The following is a 16,792-nucleotide window of genomic DNA, read 5'->3' on the forward strand; positions in this document are numbered from 1 at the left end:
CTGGTGAACGGGTTACCTCGAGTATGAGGGTGCAGAAGCAGAAAGGAAAGAAGGCTCGTGCGTGCGATGGTATTAGTTTTCATATGATCCGTTCAGGATCGGTACTGGGAATGAAAAGACTTTGACTCTGATACATGAGACTTTGAAGTGTGAATTACGTGTCGTGAATGCTGAGATTTAAAAGACGTACTGTTGCATTGGAAGTCGTCGAAACCGTACATTATATCCGTATACAACTCCGCCTTTGCCACAAATATACGACTCCCTACTTGCCCTTTGATCCCAACCCCATACCATCATATTGAACACTTCCTCTTCTCAAAAACGCCATCGGACTACTCATCCGTATACTAGCCATTGCAGCAGAATGCCCATTGCCTGCTCCTCCGGGCCCTTCACCGCCCAAGACACCCGGTCCCAAGCCCAAAGTGGGTATACTTGCTTCGGGGACGGGATCCAATCCCGCGACAGACTGGTTTGTAGCTGTGGAAGCGGGCGTACCGTGTGGACGCTGGCCCTTTTCAAGGATTTCCTTATAAAAGGCCGTGAGGGCAGGTTCGTTGTGACAAAAGTCCTCGAGTTCCGTCTTGAGAGTCTCGGGTTCGGAACGAGCTGTTGAGTATGGGACCTTTGTGCCTGTGACGGGTGCGTCGACGGGGCGGGACGCAGGTGAGAAGTGGTGGAATGTAGGGCGGATTTGGGGCGAGGCCAGGGGCGCTGGCTCGGACATGTTGTTGGTTGTGTGGCCGGATACGTAGGGCGCAATTTGGGACATGGCGCGGGTGGTGGTGTTTAGAGGAGGAGGTTGCTGTGGCTCTGAGTGGACTTGGTTGCGGAGTTCCTTGTCGCGCGCCATGCTGGTGCGTTTGCTGTAGAGTCTGTTGGCGAGAACGAGGAAGTCGCCGTCGTCGGTGATTTGGGCGAGTAGTGCGCCGGAACGGTGGATGTATTGCGTGTATGTGAAGTCTGGTTTGCCCCAGGAGTAGCGGACTTCTACGTCCGAGGGGAAGTTGGAAGCGGCTTCCATGTCGAGGACAAAATCGAAGCTCTTGAGAATGGCGGTTTGGTAGAAGTTCTTGCTTGGCCCGGCTTGTGGGCCAAGCGAGTTGGGGTCGAAGTATGTTGCTGGGCGTTCGAGGGGCGGTCGGATGGAGAGCTTGATGAGGTATGGCTTGCGGAAGGGGTTGGTTTCGGTGATGCGGCAGGCTTCGTTGATGGGGAGTTCGACGAGACGGAGGCCATATTGACTAGCTTCCCGCTCCCAGCTTTCCACGGTGTCTTCGACGAGCTTGGATGTGGCGTTCATCCAGCCGATGCGGAAGTGGTAGCAGTTGTCTGGGTTATGGAGACGGTCGTAATGTAGATCTATTCGTTCTGGGCGGTATGACCTCTTGCGAGGGTCGATGTCGTACTTGATCATTTTACTGAGGACGACCTTCGGCCGATTCTTGAGGATCTGGCTTGATCCGGGTGTAGGTGCGAATGACGCTGGAGATTTGACGTCGTTCAGTGGCAAGGGCCTTGGGATCATGTTATGGCGTGGGGAGTCGACGTTATTGCTGCTGTCTGATAATGGTCCTGCAGGAGATGAGACATCCCGACGCCTGCTGCTGAACCATCCCGGCTGTGCCTTTGCGAATTCTGGCGCAATCTGATAAAAGTAGTTTCCGTCTCTGAAGTTGTGGCGCTTTTCAACATGCACGAATAAACCACGTTCTTTCTCGCTCTTTGACTCTGTCCGATCTTTTTCCTTTTCCTTTTCCTTGTCCTTCTCTTTATCCTTCTCTTTATCCTTATCCTTCTGCTTGGGCTCATTTGGTACCATGAGGGCGTTCCCCAGCTCCTCAGCCTCCTCACGGCTATCCAAATCATCAAAATTCTCCAGGATCCAAGTAGTCATGTCGGATCCTATGAATGCGGCGTTGTGAAGTCTTAGATGCCATCTGCGGTTCCTCAGCGGTACTCCGCCATTCTCTACTGGCTGTTGCATGGCTTCCGCCAGGGCTGCCAAATTCAAGCTGGCCTTTTGAAATCGTTCCTTTCTTGTCACGAGCCCGCCCTTGCGGTTGACACCCTCCAAGTTCTCCAAAATTGGCAGTGTCTCGACCTCTGCTGCAATCACCACAGACGGGTCTTCGGTCTTGTATGTGATATCCAAAGTGCCACGGTGTTTTCCGGTTGGCTGGAATCGCCGATCAGACGGTGGAACATGTCGATGCTTTTGCCACAACTGAGTCAATCGCTTGATACCTTCAATACGCAGCTCTTCTGGGTTATCGCCTGTTTGGGAGCGCGGAATCGAAGGGTGCTTTGGACTCAGGGGGATAAGCACATATCTCGCTCTCCAAAATCTCAAGCTGTCCATCATTTCGTCATAATGCCCAGCCAGGTAAGAGTCAATGGTATTCCAATTTCGATCGGGTTTCGGTGTCAGAATGTCAAATGAGCGAGTCTCATACTGGACGTCAAAAATGGTTCGTATGGCCGGCCTGTATGTCGACGGAACGTTTTGTGACTCTGCGGTAGCATCGGTCGGCTTCCGTAGGTAAATATTGACCTCAACTTCGCTGCCATTAACACAAGATAGTTGATGAATTGTGTTACCAACAGACATGAAGACGCTCGTCCCATCATCAAGCGGCTGGTCGCGCGAAAATACATCCGCAACCTTTATAACTTTTTGCCCAAATGCCTGTGCGACCGACGGCCCGACAATGACCTGAAACCCCTGAGAAAATCTCATGCTAATGAGCTCCTTCATAAACTCTTTACGTGATTTCGGCTCATCGGCTACATCATCATCCAAGTTCTGGTCAACATTGTACGGATGTCTTTGATATTCCGCATCAAATTGCGTCTTTGCTGGGAAGTATTCGGTGGTCAGAGGGACTGCTGCCGGACAGCACAACGTTTTCCATTTTTGGACCTTCATATCAGATGTTCGTGGAAACACGTGTTGCCACCGACTGTACAAAATGGTGTCGTCAATCCTGTGGCGCTCGGGATTAGATGGGTTTAGCAAGGTGAGCCAAGGTGTGATGGCCGTCGTAGGTGAGAGAGTCGAAGGCAGCTCGGGGACGACACCAGCTCGGAGTTTACTGGTGTATACCTTCTGGGCATCTTCTGCCCGCAGTGCGTTGGAAAAACGGACGTCACTGTCTTCCGGGCGTTTCTCGCGACGTGTACCGTGGGTAATTGGTATGATAGATGGAGAAGTAGCTTGACTGGCTGCAGTCCCAGGTCTGTTGAAGCCATCTCTGGAGATTGGGATGCTAGGCGTTGAGGGTACTCCGTCTATCGTGCCGTCTGCCGTCTCAGACTTCTGTCTTTGGGCGGAGGTAGAAGATGAACGACTGGTGATTGTTTGTGGAGTCGACGGCCGGAGATCTGACAATGAATGCGGGTTGGATGGTGGACGCAGATTTGAGGAAACAGCAGCAGCCCCAACAGTCTCTATTTTCAATTCAGCAGCGGCCACCTTTGGTGCAGCAATGCCGAATCCACGTTGCCCAAGGCTAATCTGCCTCATGAATTTGGGCTGTTTGATGGATGGGGCTTTCTTGGCTGTGGGAACGGGAAGCGGCTCGGGAGTAGGTTTAGGAGTAGACAGGACTGGCTTTTCCACCTCTGTTGTTGTCAGAGAAAACTTTCTAGATGCTGGCATGTTAGAAGCCTGCAAGTAAGTCGAAGCCCTTCGCTCCGGAAGAGACGTCCCCAGTGCGGAAGTATCGTCGGCTGGTTGCTTCCGACTAGCATCCTCGAATTCCGTCTTGTTTTTGGACAGCTGGTGTTGGTGGTAGTTACGAGCCCGAGGGAGTCTCGCTTTGGCGTCATCATATCCCTGCAGTTGCTTCCAGAATGACTTTTCTCCCGATCGTGTAAGTTTATCCGGAGCGAATTTTTGAAAGCCATAGACATGATCGAAGAGTGCGTCAGGGGCGTGCTTGTTGGGAATGTAAACCGTATCTCCTAGTCGGTCTATTCGCTTTTTGGCAATGGCGCTGGCCTCGATTATATGAGTGGGATAATTCGAGTCGGATTGCAAAGGGGCAGCTTCAATCTCATTTGCGTCCAGCACACTTCGCATCTGCAGGTCATACATTCGGCAACGTACTTTAAACCAGCCTTCGTCTTCTTGCTCAACCTTGTTGGATACTGTTAATGCAATGCCTGCATAGGATAATGACTCTTCCGTCGCGCCAGTCCAGAATGAGACGTGCAGCCACTGCGGGAGGGCATAACAGTACTCTTCACTGGCTCCCATAAGTGCAAGTGTTTCCATTCGTCCAGCCAGGTTGTAGGCTTTTGTAGGAGAAAATGAGCCAGTAAGAGATTGATAGCTGCCAATGACAGGAGTAGGGTGATTCGGAGTACTGTCGCGACTATGAAATGATCTAGACAGGGAGTGTCCATGACTGTGACGCCCATCCTCAGAGAACTGTGGGTTGCGATACTTAAAGAGCGGTGCAGAGTGCAAGGGCATGCTTGCCATGCAAATCAAATCAATACCTATGCCATTACCAACCAGAGACTCAGTGGTTCTTCGCAGTGTTTCGTAATCAACTTCAAAGACACCGGGTCCGGGAGTGATGACTGCGATCGAAATTCCCGTTCTGGTAAGATCTCGATCAATGTAATCATGCGAAAACTGTGAGGCTGCCATGTTGATGGCTTCTAGCACATTTCCATGAATTGCCAATGATGACTCTGCTTTTGCCGGGTTAGGTGATCCGTCTTTTCCGGCATCGTCGTCCGAGGATCTGCGCCCAAAATCGTTGACCTTTTGGTGATGTAAGGTAATATCTCGCCGGAAGTAGTTGAATTCTCTTTTCAGCTGGTAAAGAATTGTCGTCCACTCCCCACTGGCCATCTCACTTACGACCACGCGATAGAAGTCTTTGTAAGGCCGTCGGTTTCCGTGTGGCTGTATGCCAGTGTAATAATCATTCAGCAAGGAGCTGCTTGCTAGATCCGCGCTTATGCCAGTGTCATATTCTACTCGTGCGAAGAGCACTATGCTAACAAGATGCTTCACCTTGAGGACAGCCCAACGTTTGAAGAGGGCTGGCAAAAATCCGTTGACAACCTTGTTAAACATGATTTCGCCAGAGGCTTCAGAGTCAAAGTCCCACATCTCCCTTGCCATTTGAATGAAGAGGACATATTTTGCGGATTCGCTCCGGAAGATGGGTCTGGTATCTTTGGCGAAGAAGGCGGAGTGGACAGTGTTGCCATTGACGTAGACGGCAGTGACCTGGGCTTTGATAGTGCCCATGAAGAATATGGATTGACCTTTGTACACCGTACGCTGTGTCAGTTCTCCAGAAGCCAATCTCCACATATCGGCCCTTGACAGATACTGATCCTTGAACGACATTTCAACATGTGTTGCCTCGACGGCAGGGTGTTCCTTATCGACCTGGTTGATATATGTTAGCAAGCAAATAAAGGCGTAGGCAAGGTAGGCGTCATGTGGCAGACATACCGGCCGTAGCAAGGCTTGGGAGCCCCTTTTCATATGAAAAGCATCAGCAATATGCTTTGCTACATGTACCTCAGCGTCGTGGTGCCGAGCCTTCATTTCTTTAGACATGTCCTTGGCGACGAAGATGTATGTGTGCCCAGCGCCATGATCATGCTCGTTGAAAGTGCCGGATACGGCCCTGGAATTATCCAGATGCTCATGAGTTTGCTTGTTAATGCTTCCATAACCACTGGCAGCATTCTTGGAGTCACCCTTGAGCGGAATGAGAGCCATAAGCGTTCCTGGTTGGATATCCCCACCAAAGTGGTCCATGTTGATCAGGACCTCATCTTTGGAGTACCCATCATTGACTGAAATGGTGCAGTAGCGTTCGGTCTTGCGTCTCTTGTCTTCCCGTATTGTAGAATGGGTTGATGTGCTACCGGGTGAGCTCGGCGACTCTGCTGAGACCCGATCGAAGCTCACGATGCTAGGGTGATGAAGATGGGACCATCGTGGTCCTCTGCGCGGGGCTGACGGCCCAGGCCCTGCATATCGAGACATTGGGGCGATTCACGTCTCATCTCAGGATGAATGCCATTTGAAAAGGTCGACAATGCACGGCGCACTGAATGTCATTACCAGATCGCGTCACTCATTTGAAGATGTTGAGATGGGTGGTTCGAGGCGGCAGAATCCAGCTCTCGGCATGATGAGCTTCAGACCGCCTACCGGATATGGTTGGGCCAACTTCTTCCTCATGACCCGATCAAGTCTGGTTGATCCACTGACTGGATCTCATCTCATCTCCCCACACGGCATGCATTTATCCATCCGATGAAGAAAGGCAGAGGATGGGAGGCGGATATTTGAAAGATTTCCTTCTTTTTTGTAGTTGGTCGTAGCTCTTTTTTTCTGCTTATTACTTCTATGACTATGAATTTCGGATTTCTTCGTCTTCAATTCCTGCAACGACAGAGAGAAACAGACTGTCATTCGACATAAATGTTGCCTGAGGCGACTAGATGTTCATGTTTCGCAATGTCCTTGCAGAGTAGCCCGTCTTAGCCCTTTCGAAAACATCGATTGATCAGTGAAACAAGGCGTCATCCACGCGTGAACAAAACTTACAGAGCCAATTCACGTCATCGTGCAGCGAGCTGTTTTGTCGTTCGTTCGTCTCGACTTGCTGTCCCTTTCCGTTTCGTACTGCTCAGCCTCAGACGCTCCCCACATTGGCAGGTAGCAGTTGATAAGAGACATTCATTGATGGACGTAACAGAAGTCAGGTGAAGCGAGCGTCACTCCTGGACGAGTAGTGACCATAGGGCGACAGTCGTTGCGAGTCGAGTAGCAGTCTTGTATTGCAGAGTGCAAACTGCCGACGAGCACAGCATTAATTCACATATACTCCCGTGTAACCTGACATACATCGGCATCAATTGTTTGCCTACATGTGTACAGAGTACGTCGGCATCAAATTTATCAAGACGATGTTTGCCTAATCGTATTCACAATCACGTCCAATACAGACTGAAACACGAGACCTTGTCTGTGCACTGGCAACGGTCGAACGGGGATCAATGCCGCTCGCTGCCGCTTCAGAAACATAAAGTCACATTGTCATGATATAAAATGCAACCAAATGAGGCTATGCTCTATTGTCCCCCAGCAACTACCAAGGTACTGTGGCTACCATCTTTGCACTCAGTCATGCTCATGCTCATGCTTATGCTCATGCTCATGCCCGCAAACCGCCAAGGCAGATGAGACAGCTTCCCCATCGGGCTACTCGAAACTTTCAATCAATTTTGATTGCAACGGCAGATCCCCCGATGCTACGCAGACGTTACTATAAGTCACATACTGAACAGACCTTGGTGCTTTATTTTTTAATCGACTTCCTTTTGCAAGTTAGTCCTCTCTCATACAAAAATCCCACTGTGCCTTGATCCGTGATGCGTGCTCGGTCGTGTCGAATCACGAAGCGACTGGAATGCCAATGACCCTGATTCTGGAACATTGTCCCTACTTTCAATGCTTGACGATGGCGGAGTTCAACCAAAATGATCAATGCCCAGATGTCATGTCTGGTTCATGTTGCGTTTGCTGTCTGGCCTGATCTGGCACAGCAGCTGACTGCCAGCTGGTTTTTGTCACTCCGGTCCTTTTTGTCACTCGTTTTGACGAGAAAGTTCTTGAACTTGACGAATTGCCTCCAGTCTCTCCTTTCTCTCTCCTTTCCCTTCCTTGACTAAAGTAACATGCCCAGTTTCTCCTAACCTGCTTCCATCATGCCCGCATTCAGCATCACACGAAAGCAACGCTTGATTGCTACTATTGCCATTTCTGCTGCTTTTTTTGTCGCAGAGTTGATTGGTGCGTCAGATATTACGTTGACTAGATGAACCAGACTATTTCTGAGCTTTACCACTGATATCCGGATTTTAACAGCTGGCTGTTACACTCATTCATTGGCCCTCATTGCCGATGCGTTTCATTATGTATGGCCCTTACATGGGTGGAATATATCCAAATGACTAATGGAATGATAGTTGAGCGACCTCGTTGGATTTGTTGTTGCTCTTGTGGCTCTCATGGTTCGCACCCAACATAATTTCTTGCCCGATGAATACAATCTAATGGATCTACGCTACAGGTATCGGAACGATCTCAACCACCACCCAAAGAATACACATTCGGCTGGCAGAGAGCAACCCTCCTTGGCGCATTCTTCAACGGCGTTTTCCTCTTTGCTCTTGGTGTTAGCATCCTTGTCCAAGCTATCGAGAGATTCACGCACACGATCAGTACGTCTTTTTTCAGCGTGATTGTGTGATCAACTGACTAACTATAGCTGTTAAGAGGTCGATGAACCGAAAGTGGTTCTGATAGTAGGATGTGTTGGGCTTGGACTAAACCTCTTGGTTATGTCCTTCCTCCATGGTAGGTGCTAGCAGAGTTTGTTGATACCTGGTGTGATGCTAAAAACATAGAACATGATCATGACCACGGACATGGACACGGTCATGGGCATTCTCACGGTCATCATGCCTATGATCATGCCAGTCACTCGGACGACGATGGACTATCTACAATGATTGGCGGATCTGAGATCAAGATGGAAGCCCGCAATCATTCAGTAAGTTATAGCCTTAGAATCGTCCATATTGCATCGTCACGGCCAGAATTACGGTTGAGCTAACAATCAGCAGGTGACTAGTTGTCACCACGAACACAAGCATTGTTCTACCGTCCCGTCCAAGCCTGGCAGAGATCTTGGCTTACTGGGAGTTTTCATCCACGTTGTTGGCGACGCAATCAACAATGTTGGAGTCATCATCTCCGCAATTATCATTTGGAAGTTGGACAGCCCTCACCGATACTATGCCGACCCGGCGATTGGTATCTTCATCGCCATCATGATATTTCTCACTGCCATCCCCTTGACCAAGAATAGCGGCAGCATTCTCTTACAGATTGCCCCGGGAGGCATCGATCTGGAAGATGTGAAACATGATATTGAAATGGTATGTATACACTGGTCTGACCCGATTCATACACTGGACATGAATGTCTAAAACTGGTCATAGATTCCTGGCATCGAGTCCGTACATGAGCTACACATTTGGCGTCTCGACCAACGTAAATCAGTTGCATCTGCGCATATCGTTATTGACGATAGAACCGTCAAGCAGTTTACTGAAAAGGCGAAAATCATCATGGAGTGCCTTCACGCGTATGGCATTCATTCAGCAACGCTTCAGCCCGAGATTCTGCCTCCTGTCGTAGAGCATATAGAAGATGCTTCAGACGATAGTGAGGCTACGGTTCGACGACGCCGTATCGACCGATCAACTTGTCAGTTGATTTGTGGGAGCGTTTGCGGAGGAATGAGATGCTGCACATGAGGAAACGAGACGAACTAACACCAACGACTGTACAGCGTGTTTTAACAGCAGATATGCTCTGCGTTTCAATTTCAGCTAAGCTTGGCTCAGATAGACTTGAGGGAAATTTCACTTGAATCATCGTACTTTTCGCCATTGTTCTACGCACATACATCGCCGTGAAAGCAACTTTGCAAGTCGTTGGCTCTGCTTTTCAAAGCTGAAAACTGCATATCGAATCTGCCCAACTGTATGTGACTCCCCACTCAACCGCCTCCCTCATTTGATCCATTTACACAAGTATCAATTATCATTTTCCTTCACCTAATGCACATTACCCCATAACAACATCAGTTCATGCAGCTATTGCCTGTGATAATTCCTACCCCTCACCTTAACCACCAGTCCAACTCGGCGATTACCCAAAAGCCGCTCGGTATCGGGTCTTCGGACGACCAGACAGTTGGCTCACCAGACCGGTGAGGAATATGGACCAGACATGACTGCAGCCCAACACCATCACACCCACCAGAGCAAACTCGTCAGCCTCAATGCTCCGTAACAGCCAGACCGTACATATCACTTTTTCAATTTGACATTCACAGCTGTAATTTCCTCCCTTGCGTCCCTTGGCGCACGGCCGCAAGACCTTCTCCTTTCAGCAGCACATACTTACGCACACTCACAGCACACATAATACAATACATGGCTGAATTCCCATCCTTTCGGAACTTACCGACAGAAATCCGCATCACAATATGGGAGCTCGTCAAGCCACCCACCCGAGTCATTGGCCAAGTCCCCTGCCGCGAATGCTGGTCTCACTGCTTCAAATGGGCACGAGGCCGAACCGCAGACTGCTCCCCACGCCGCGAATGCGAGCAGGCAAACCACCCAGATTGGCGAGTCCGATACATTGTCCATCCGAAAAGGGACATCATCTTCCCACTACTCCATGCGTGTCATGAATCTCGCGCAGTCTGGCTCTCGAAATTCCACCAGCCCTCGAGATATCTAGTATGTGAGACGGGGGTATCGTCCCCGGACGAAGGGAGTGTGACTTGCCCGGTGAGATTCGACGCGCCCTTCATCAACTACGAGGCGGATATTCTCACCGTCTTCGACGACTGGGGCTACACGGGGGCGCTTAACACGGTCGACCACAGACCGCAGACGGAACAGAGCGAGGTTGACCCGTTTGTCGGACTGCGCAGGCACGAGATTCGGCATGCTGGCTTTTGCGAGAGCGCGGAGGAGCTGTGGTCGGGACTGCTGCTGCTTGATCTGAGGACGTTGCCGGCGCTGGAGTCACTTACACTTATACGAATGGGTCCGCTGCCCCTGGGGAGTACTCAAGATGGCGAGCTGACCGACTCTTCTGCTCGGGAGATGTATCCCGCGCAATCTCAGAGATTGGACTGCGTGATACCGGAGGTTTTATACCCATACCTGGGCAGTCCTAAGGACAACTTCTTTCATCACTGGCGGCCGCGGGGGAAATTGTTTGAGCCTCGTTCTGAGGCTCCTTCCCACAGAGTGTTTTCTCGGTTCTGGACCGCCTTTCTATGGCATTTACTTCACAGGGACGCGAGGAAGGGGTTCAGCAGAGATTCGTCTAGCTGGTGGAGGTTTATGGAATACGTGGACAGCTGGGTGGGTGAACTTCCCTGCGTGTTGAGTCAAGTAGATGGCTGTGGGGAGGGCGGCCACAGTCGCAGGGACATGTTTGGTTGGATGCCAAAGTTTCGGCTGCGGTGTAAGGTGCTTTGCGAGGAGGGTGAAGTACATGGTTTGAAGGCGCTGGAGGATGCGAATCGGGGTGAGCTTGTGGTTTGGGAGGATGACCCGGTGGGGTTGGAAGGGTTGATGCGGTTATTACCTAGGAGGTATGTGGCGGAATAGAGGCATTATACAGGAATGGTAATTTTAGTATATAAATGTGGGATGCTGGTTGGACATGTCGTGGAAATTGGTGTTGCAATTTAGATACTACAATGCTGTACTCCGTATATGCGGGCTTGTCATACATACAGTATCCGTGACCAACTATTTAATTACGGAGTAGTGTGTTTCCGTTTCCTGTTCGGCATCTCAACCGTCATCAAGGAGATTTATTTACATAATATCCGCAACAATCTCCTAAGCCGCAAAATTCTTCTCCACTAGATCTAGAATCGCGGCCAGCGCGGTTCAACCTTTGATCTCAGCGTTAACTGGGTAATTAATTCCCGCAGCACTAGCACCCACCTTGGGCGAATAACCTCACATGTCCCTTACTTTATTGTTGAGATTTAGTCATATGGCTTGGCGTCACTGCCGTATATGCTGACTTGTAAATTGAAACGGACACACTCTCGCTCTGTTCCTGGTCCGTACATACGGGCAGCCAGGCCTAGTACGCGTGACCTCCATATCCCGTAAGATGAATACTATAGTAAAGTACAGAGAGAAAGTCGATGCATCGGACTACTCTGCACAGCTTGCAGGGCAATATAGAGGGCATTGTCACCACGGATACAGATCCGCTGTCAAAGACGTCCGCGGTAAATGAAGCGCGGGTATTGTGTTCAAACCGCACGGTGACCCAATACTGGTAACTTGGCGTTCCAAATGAATTGTCCGTCCTATTGTGCCCTATCTCTCCAGGGAGTACGGAGTAGCGAAGTTGAGACGGCCTTGCAAGGCTGAATACTCAATACACCAGAGTCATGAACATGGACATCAAGATATCTTCGGCAGGCAAGGCAAAGCGCTGAATAGTGGCCCCCTGGTCTTACAAGGAGCCCTGAATGCCCACTTCTCGCCACAATTTCTCTGGCCACTGGGAACAAAGGGACAATTGGGATGGGGACCAGAAGCCACGGACGCCACCCGAGCGTTTTGGGATGGGAGGGCATGGGACGCCCAGTTCTAGCACTTCCCACCTCGACATCGGCCATCCGTTGGCAAACCATCGCTGAACATGTCGATTTGTGCAGTAGCACCACGGAAACACCTGCCATGGAAGGAATTCATCGACGGTGCTCCAAGGGTCTCGTTTTGGCCGACGGAGAATGATTCGTCTTCGTTGACCTTGATCATCATGGCCAGCCAAGTCAACGTGGACCAGCAAAAAAGCAAGGTCGGTCGCTGCCAAGGTTTCTGACCTTGTCAAAGTATCTCTAACGACGGTGTCTTTGGATAATAAGCTGTACCTAGACGTGCAGGGGAGCACTGTCCTCGTGACACGGCTCGGTCAGACACTCACTCTCCAGAACAGAGAGCTCTCCGCGCACTGGAACTGTTAGACGGCAGATCCGCCGCCCACTTCGTAGCATTTTGATGACAAGCCCGCCGTGGCTGGGACGCAGATCGATGGAGCTTGACAGGCTGGCCCAGGCATGCTTGGTCGTGGGCCAGGTCGACGGCCTTGCCGTTTCTCCCCTGTTCTTGCTTGCCTTGCCTTGAGACACAGACGGACACAATCCCTCGCCACCTACCACGAGGTTTTGGACGTTTCAAGCAACCGCCGAGTCGCTGCCGAACCGACGGCCCATGGTTGTACCACGAGGTTCGAGGCGAGTGCTCTGCGGCGGCCAAGGGGTCCAGTTACATCATATGCTGATCTAGGTGGGGGGGATTCCAGTAGAGATGTGGTTTAAATCCTTTGTGGAAGCCGGTGAGAAAGGTGAAAGGGTACCCTTGGTGATGAAATCAAGCGATGGCGCTCACAAGCCTGTTACACAAGCTACGTAGTCGACGGTTGTCACGCTTGACCATCTGGGACCACCACCAACAACACCAGCCCACACATGGAGTACCCTAGCCTGGAGCTTGGAGCCTGGAGCCTCGGACCCTTCTTCTGCTTGCTTATGCGCCAGCGCAATCACAGATCGTTGTGGACCGTTGCTGAGGTGGAACGGGGCGTCGAGAAATGAGGGCATGCCCATCGGGCATCAACAACCGCCATGCTGTCACTTGAAGAAGTGACAGACATATCCATGATGAAGATGGGGTTGGTTCGTAGCAAGCTCAACTTGGTATCCGATTGCCCGGATCCTACCTTGATCACATTTTCCACTGCGAAAAAGTATTGCACCGGTTGATTAGTAGTAGACCGCCGGACACGATGACGATTGGTGTGACGGGTATGTTCGCGTGGAGAAGGGACATCGGAGACTTTGGCAGCCCAGATAACACCACACAATCGTCAATCCTACAGCACCATGAGCACAACCCAATCAGGTCAGTTGTGATATGACAAACTGAGTAATAAAACGAGTGACCAAAAGAAACAAAAAATTAATAGTCCCAAGTCCCATGGTTGGCGCACAAGGGACCCTTGACTTTCAACCATGCTGTGAGCTGCGGGCTCAAGCGTGAATGTGGCGGCATGACAATCACTGGGCCGCTTGCCGACGGTCCCGCTTTCACTATGAAGTTTCTTTGCCAACAATCAAGACCTGGTCCCTTGTCAAAGGGATAATCAGAATGGGCAGATGATGAGCCGAAAAGAAGGTTGGATGTGGACCAGGTGGAGGGACTTTCCCAGAGCCTCTCACACCGCAATTTTGCACGATGCGTCACAATGGGGGCCGGGCTTTGCATTTGCTCGCATGTTGACGAACTGTTCGACGGGAAAGGGAAGGCAGATGGCCATTGTCAAACAGGTAATATGGTATGTGCGTCGGCATCGAATGGGTTGACCAGTTTTGTGTACAGTAGAACCTCCTGGAGAGACCGTAGTCGTGCTCGAGGACGCTTCAGCCAGGAAGTGGTGTAAGCGATCCTGGATGTTGCCACTTGCATATCATTCCAATGATATTAACTGACCAGGGGAAAGAGCGTCATAACGCGCAATAATGATAATAGGTCTGTAAATGGGGCCTACTGCAAAAAAAAAAAAAAAAAAAAAAGAAACCAAAAAAAAGAAAGAAGGTGTGGTGAGTATTCATTGAGGCTGTGAGGGTAACGAATTCTGTGCGACTTTAGCTTTGGATAATGACTGGGAAATGAGGCGGCGATGATGTTCAGCCTTGGGCCAAACGTAAGACACTCTGAGCAGAGAACACTCGGGAGTGTTTTCTTCAACCTGCAATGCTGAAAACAAGCTTTGCAAGGAGGGAGTAATTCCCCACACTTTTCTAGCTGCTGCACATATGTATGTACATCATGCGAGCCCATGTGAGGTGACCGCATGTCTCCCTTGATGCGCGTATGGAGTACATGATACGCCGGGATAGCTGTGGTACACAGGTCCTTTATGGAGTTAGGTATGCGGCTACAATTGCCTGCATATTTGCCACTATCTTCAAGACAGACTGACGAGCCTCGGGCTTCATTCGCAAGCTCGCCTTGGCCAAGACATGAAGGATTGGGCATTGCGGAGGTGGCTGACGGCGTCAAATAGATTCCTATCGATTAATCTTCAGATATCACAAGTTGGCAGCTACTTTACCTGTTCTGGTGACAGCCTAGATGATGGATAGAGAGGATCTGGTAGCCTCTGAAAGGCTACAGATTCGGCCGCTTTAGATCGGTCCTTTTGTCGGTTGGACCTTGGAAACAGCTTGCCCAAGCTCAACGAGAGGGTCACATGGTGGGGAGCTCTCTTCCTTGGCCCTTAAACACCCCTTCGGCAACGTGCAAGGCCACGATTGATGATCCATGATGGGAAAAGCTCCAGATCTAAACCCTAGCCTCTGCCACCAAGTATGACAAAGCTTAAAGGACCTACCTAGTTGGTCCAAAGCTGTGAGCCTCGAATTCCAACACGGGAGGAAAACCATCGGTGCTGCATTTGCGAGGTCCCAAGCTTAACCAGGTAAGTCTGGGGAGCAGGAGTTTGAGTTTGATGAGATGTGAGTTGGAATGAAAGGACGACGCGCCAAGCTGCGGCATCTGGGACGGCTCGCGCATGCGTTCTCCGTACTCCATGCAGTTGTCTTGTCCCAGCTTCGTGCAATAGCACATGCAGCACAGGGGACGGGATACCCCAGCAATTCCTCAATACGGCAACCAATCTGGCCTGTGCTGCGCCATCCCAGGTCATCAATCAGGCGATTTGGAGCTGGAAACCGCTTACATGGGAGTTACGGAAGTCGATGAGTTCCTAGATGTTGACTGTAGTGCAGAATAGCATGAATCGAGAGAGGTATGCAGGGAAGCTCGGGGGTGATAATTGGCGAACCAGTCCGATCCAGCAACCCGTTTCTGTAACGGTATATAGCGTAACTAGCTCCTTGCAATAACGTACTGTACTGTACCTGTTGAGGGAGCAAAGAAATCACAATCCGTGACTCGCGAACGGAGTAGGGTGGTTTGTGGCACCACCAAAGGATCAAGGGAGGGGCCGGGTGAAGGCATGCCGTTGGCACATTGGCTTTTCCGTGAGTGATTGGTACTGTGTCCTCCTCATGAAGCTTGGTTTGGGTTGACTGGAGGGGGGCTAGAGGAACCCTAGACTTCAGCATCAGCCTAGGCCAGAGGGGATCGAGGCGTTGAGTTCCACATTGAACGCCTCAAGCCTCTGACCCTCCACTTATCACAATAGCTGCTCAACTGGCACCGTGTGGGTGGCAGGCAACAGGTACTCCGTATTGCGTACTTCCATGGTTGTTTGGTTGGAGTTGCTTGTGGAACATTGAGGGTGAAACCGTGGAGAGCAGAGGACCAAAGAAAACTCCATACTCAAGTACACACCTCCCTGTCCCCTGCCCAGTCGTCGGTCAAGCACCCAGGTGGTGTTTGTTCCCGCAGATAATCCGTACTCCGTACTCCGTAGTCGGTCACTCTCCGCAAATTAGTACCAACACTGGCCAGCCCTGTACAGAGCCGGGTTGTAAGCTGCAGGGTGATGGTGATGACGGAAGGCACGTGCAGGACGTAATTGAATGCATTTTACTCGAATTCTGCGTTGTACCGACCTCTATGGTCAGTCGAATGGCCAGTCAGTAATGCATGGGCCAAATCAAGGTGATGCCGAAGTGTTCTGCGGGACCAACGGATTGTAACTGTTCCAGGCCGGTGTTCGAAGAATCATATTGGAAAATTGGACCTTTAGCTTCCCTGCTCAAGCATGGCTGGGCAGGCAAGAATGACAGGGCAGGGCATGGTTTGTCGAAGGGACTAACAGAGAACGGCGAGGCGAGGCGAGGCGAATGTGCGAGACAAGACAAGACAAGACATTTGAAGTCATCAATGTCAATCGGCCCTAGACTAGACCACTAGACCAGACCAGACGTGGGTGGCACTCGACCCGGGTTTCTGGGTCCGTCGCCATGCCTGCCCACTTTCACTCCATTGACCAGACCATTGACCAGACTCAACGAGACCAGACATGGACTCTTTGGCTTGGGCTTGGCCGCGACTCGACTAGGAGTCACAGAAGACACACGCTAGGCTGGCCCCAAGTTAACTTAATGCTTCCCTGTCCTCCACCCCATCGCCACCCTCCTGT

General features: G+C 50.7%; 4 protein-coding genes across 4 annotated transcripts; 2 read left to right on the top strand and 2 right to left on the bottom strand.

The window, feature by feature from the left end:
- Window positions 1-265: 265 nt before the first annotated feature.
- Window positions 266-6,028, bottom strand: VFPPC_17648 (Dishevelled, Egl-10, and Pleckstrin domain-containing protein; the record flags this gene model as incomplete). The annotated part of the gene is made up of 2 exons (XM_022429340.1): window positions 266-5,419; window positions 5,486-6,028. 2 exons carry the CDS (start codon window positions 6,026-6,028, stop codon window positions 266-268), a joined length of 5,697 nt encoding a protein of 1,898 aa, XP_022285622.1.
- A 1,730-nt stretch (window positions 6,029-7,758) lies between these two features.
- VFPPC_13771 (Cd2+/Zn2+ transporter protein) lies at window positions 7,759-11,256 on the top strand (the record flags this gene model as incomplete). The annotated part of the gene is made up of 9 exons (XM_018291543.1): window positions 7,759-7,843; window positions 7,919-7,968; window positions 8,020-8,064; window positions 8,124-8,274; window positions 8,330-8,410; window positions 8,461-8,606; window positions 8,680-8,994; window positions 9,058-9,325; window positions 10,043-11,256. 9 exons carry the CDS (start codon window positions 7,759-7,761, stop codon window positions 11,254-11,256), a joined length of 2,355 nt encoding a protein of 784 aa, XP_018145856.1.
- Window positions 11,257-12,264: 1,008 nt separating this feature from the next.
- VFPPC_17647 (hypothetical protein) lies at window positions 12,265-12,438 on the bottom strand (the record flags this gene model as incomplete). The annotated part of the gene is made up of 1 exon (XM_022429339.1): window positions 12,265-12,438. One exon carries the CDS (start codon window positions 12,436-12,438, stop codon window positions 12,265-12,267), a length of 174 nt encoding a protein of 57 aa, XP_022285623.1.
- A 296-nt stretch (window positions 12,439-12,734) lies between these two features.
- VFPPC_17646 (hypothetical protein) lies at window positions 12,735-12,995 on the top strand (the record flags this gene model as incomplete). Its single annotated transcript, XM_022429338.1, has 1 exon — window positions 12,735-12,995. One exon carries the CDS (start codon window positions 12,735-12,737, stop codon window positions 12,993-12,995), a length of 261 nt encoding a protein of 86 aa, XP_022285624.1.
- Window positions 12,996-16,792: the final 3,797 nt, after the last annotated feature.

This window comes from Pochonia chlamydosporia, chromosome 3 (genome assembly GCF_001653235.2).
Source record: "Pochonia chlamydosporia 170 chromosome 3, whole genome shotgun sequence".
In the NCBI taxonomy this organism is placed as follows: domain Eukaryota; kingdom Fungi; phylum Ascomycota; class Sordariomycetes; order Hypocreales; family Clavicipitaceae; genus Pochonia; species Pochonia chlamydosporia.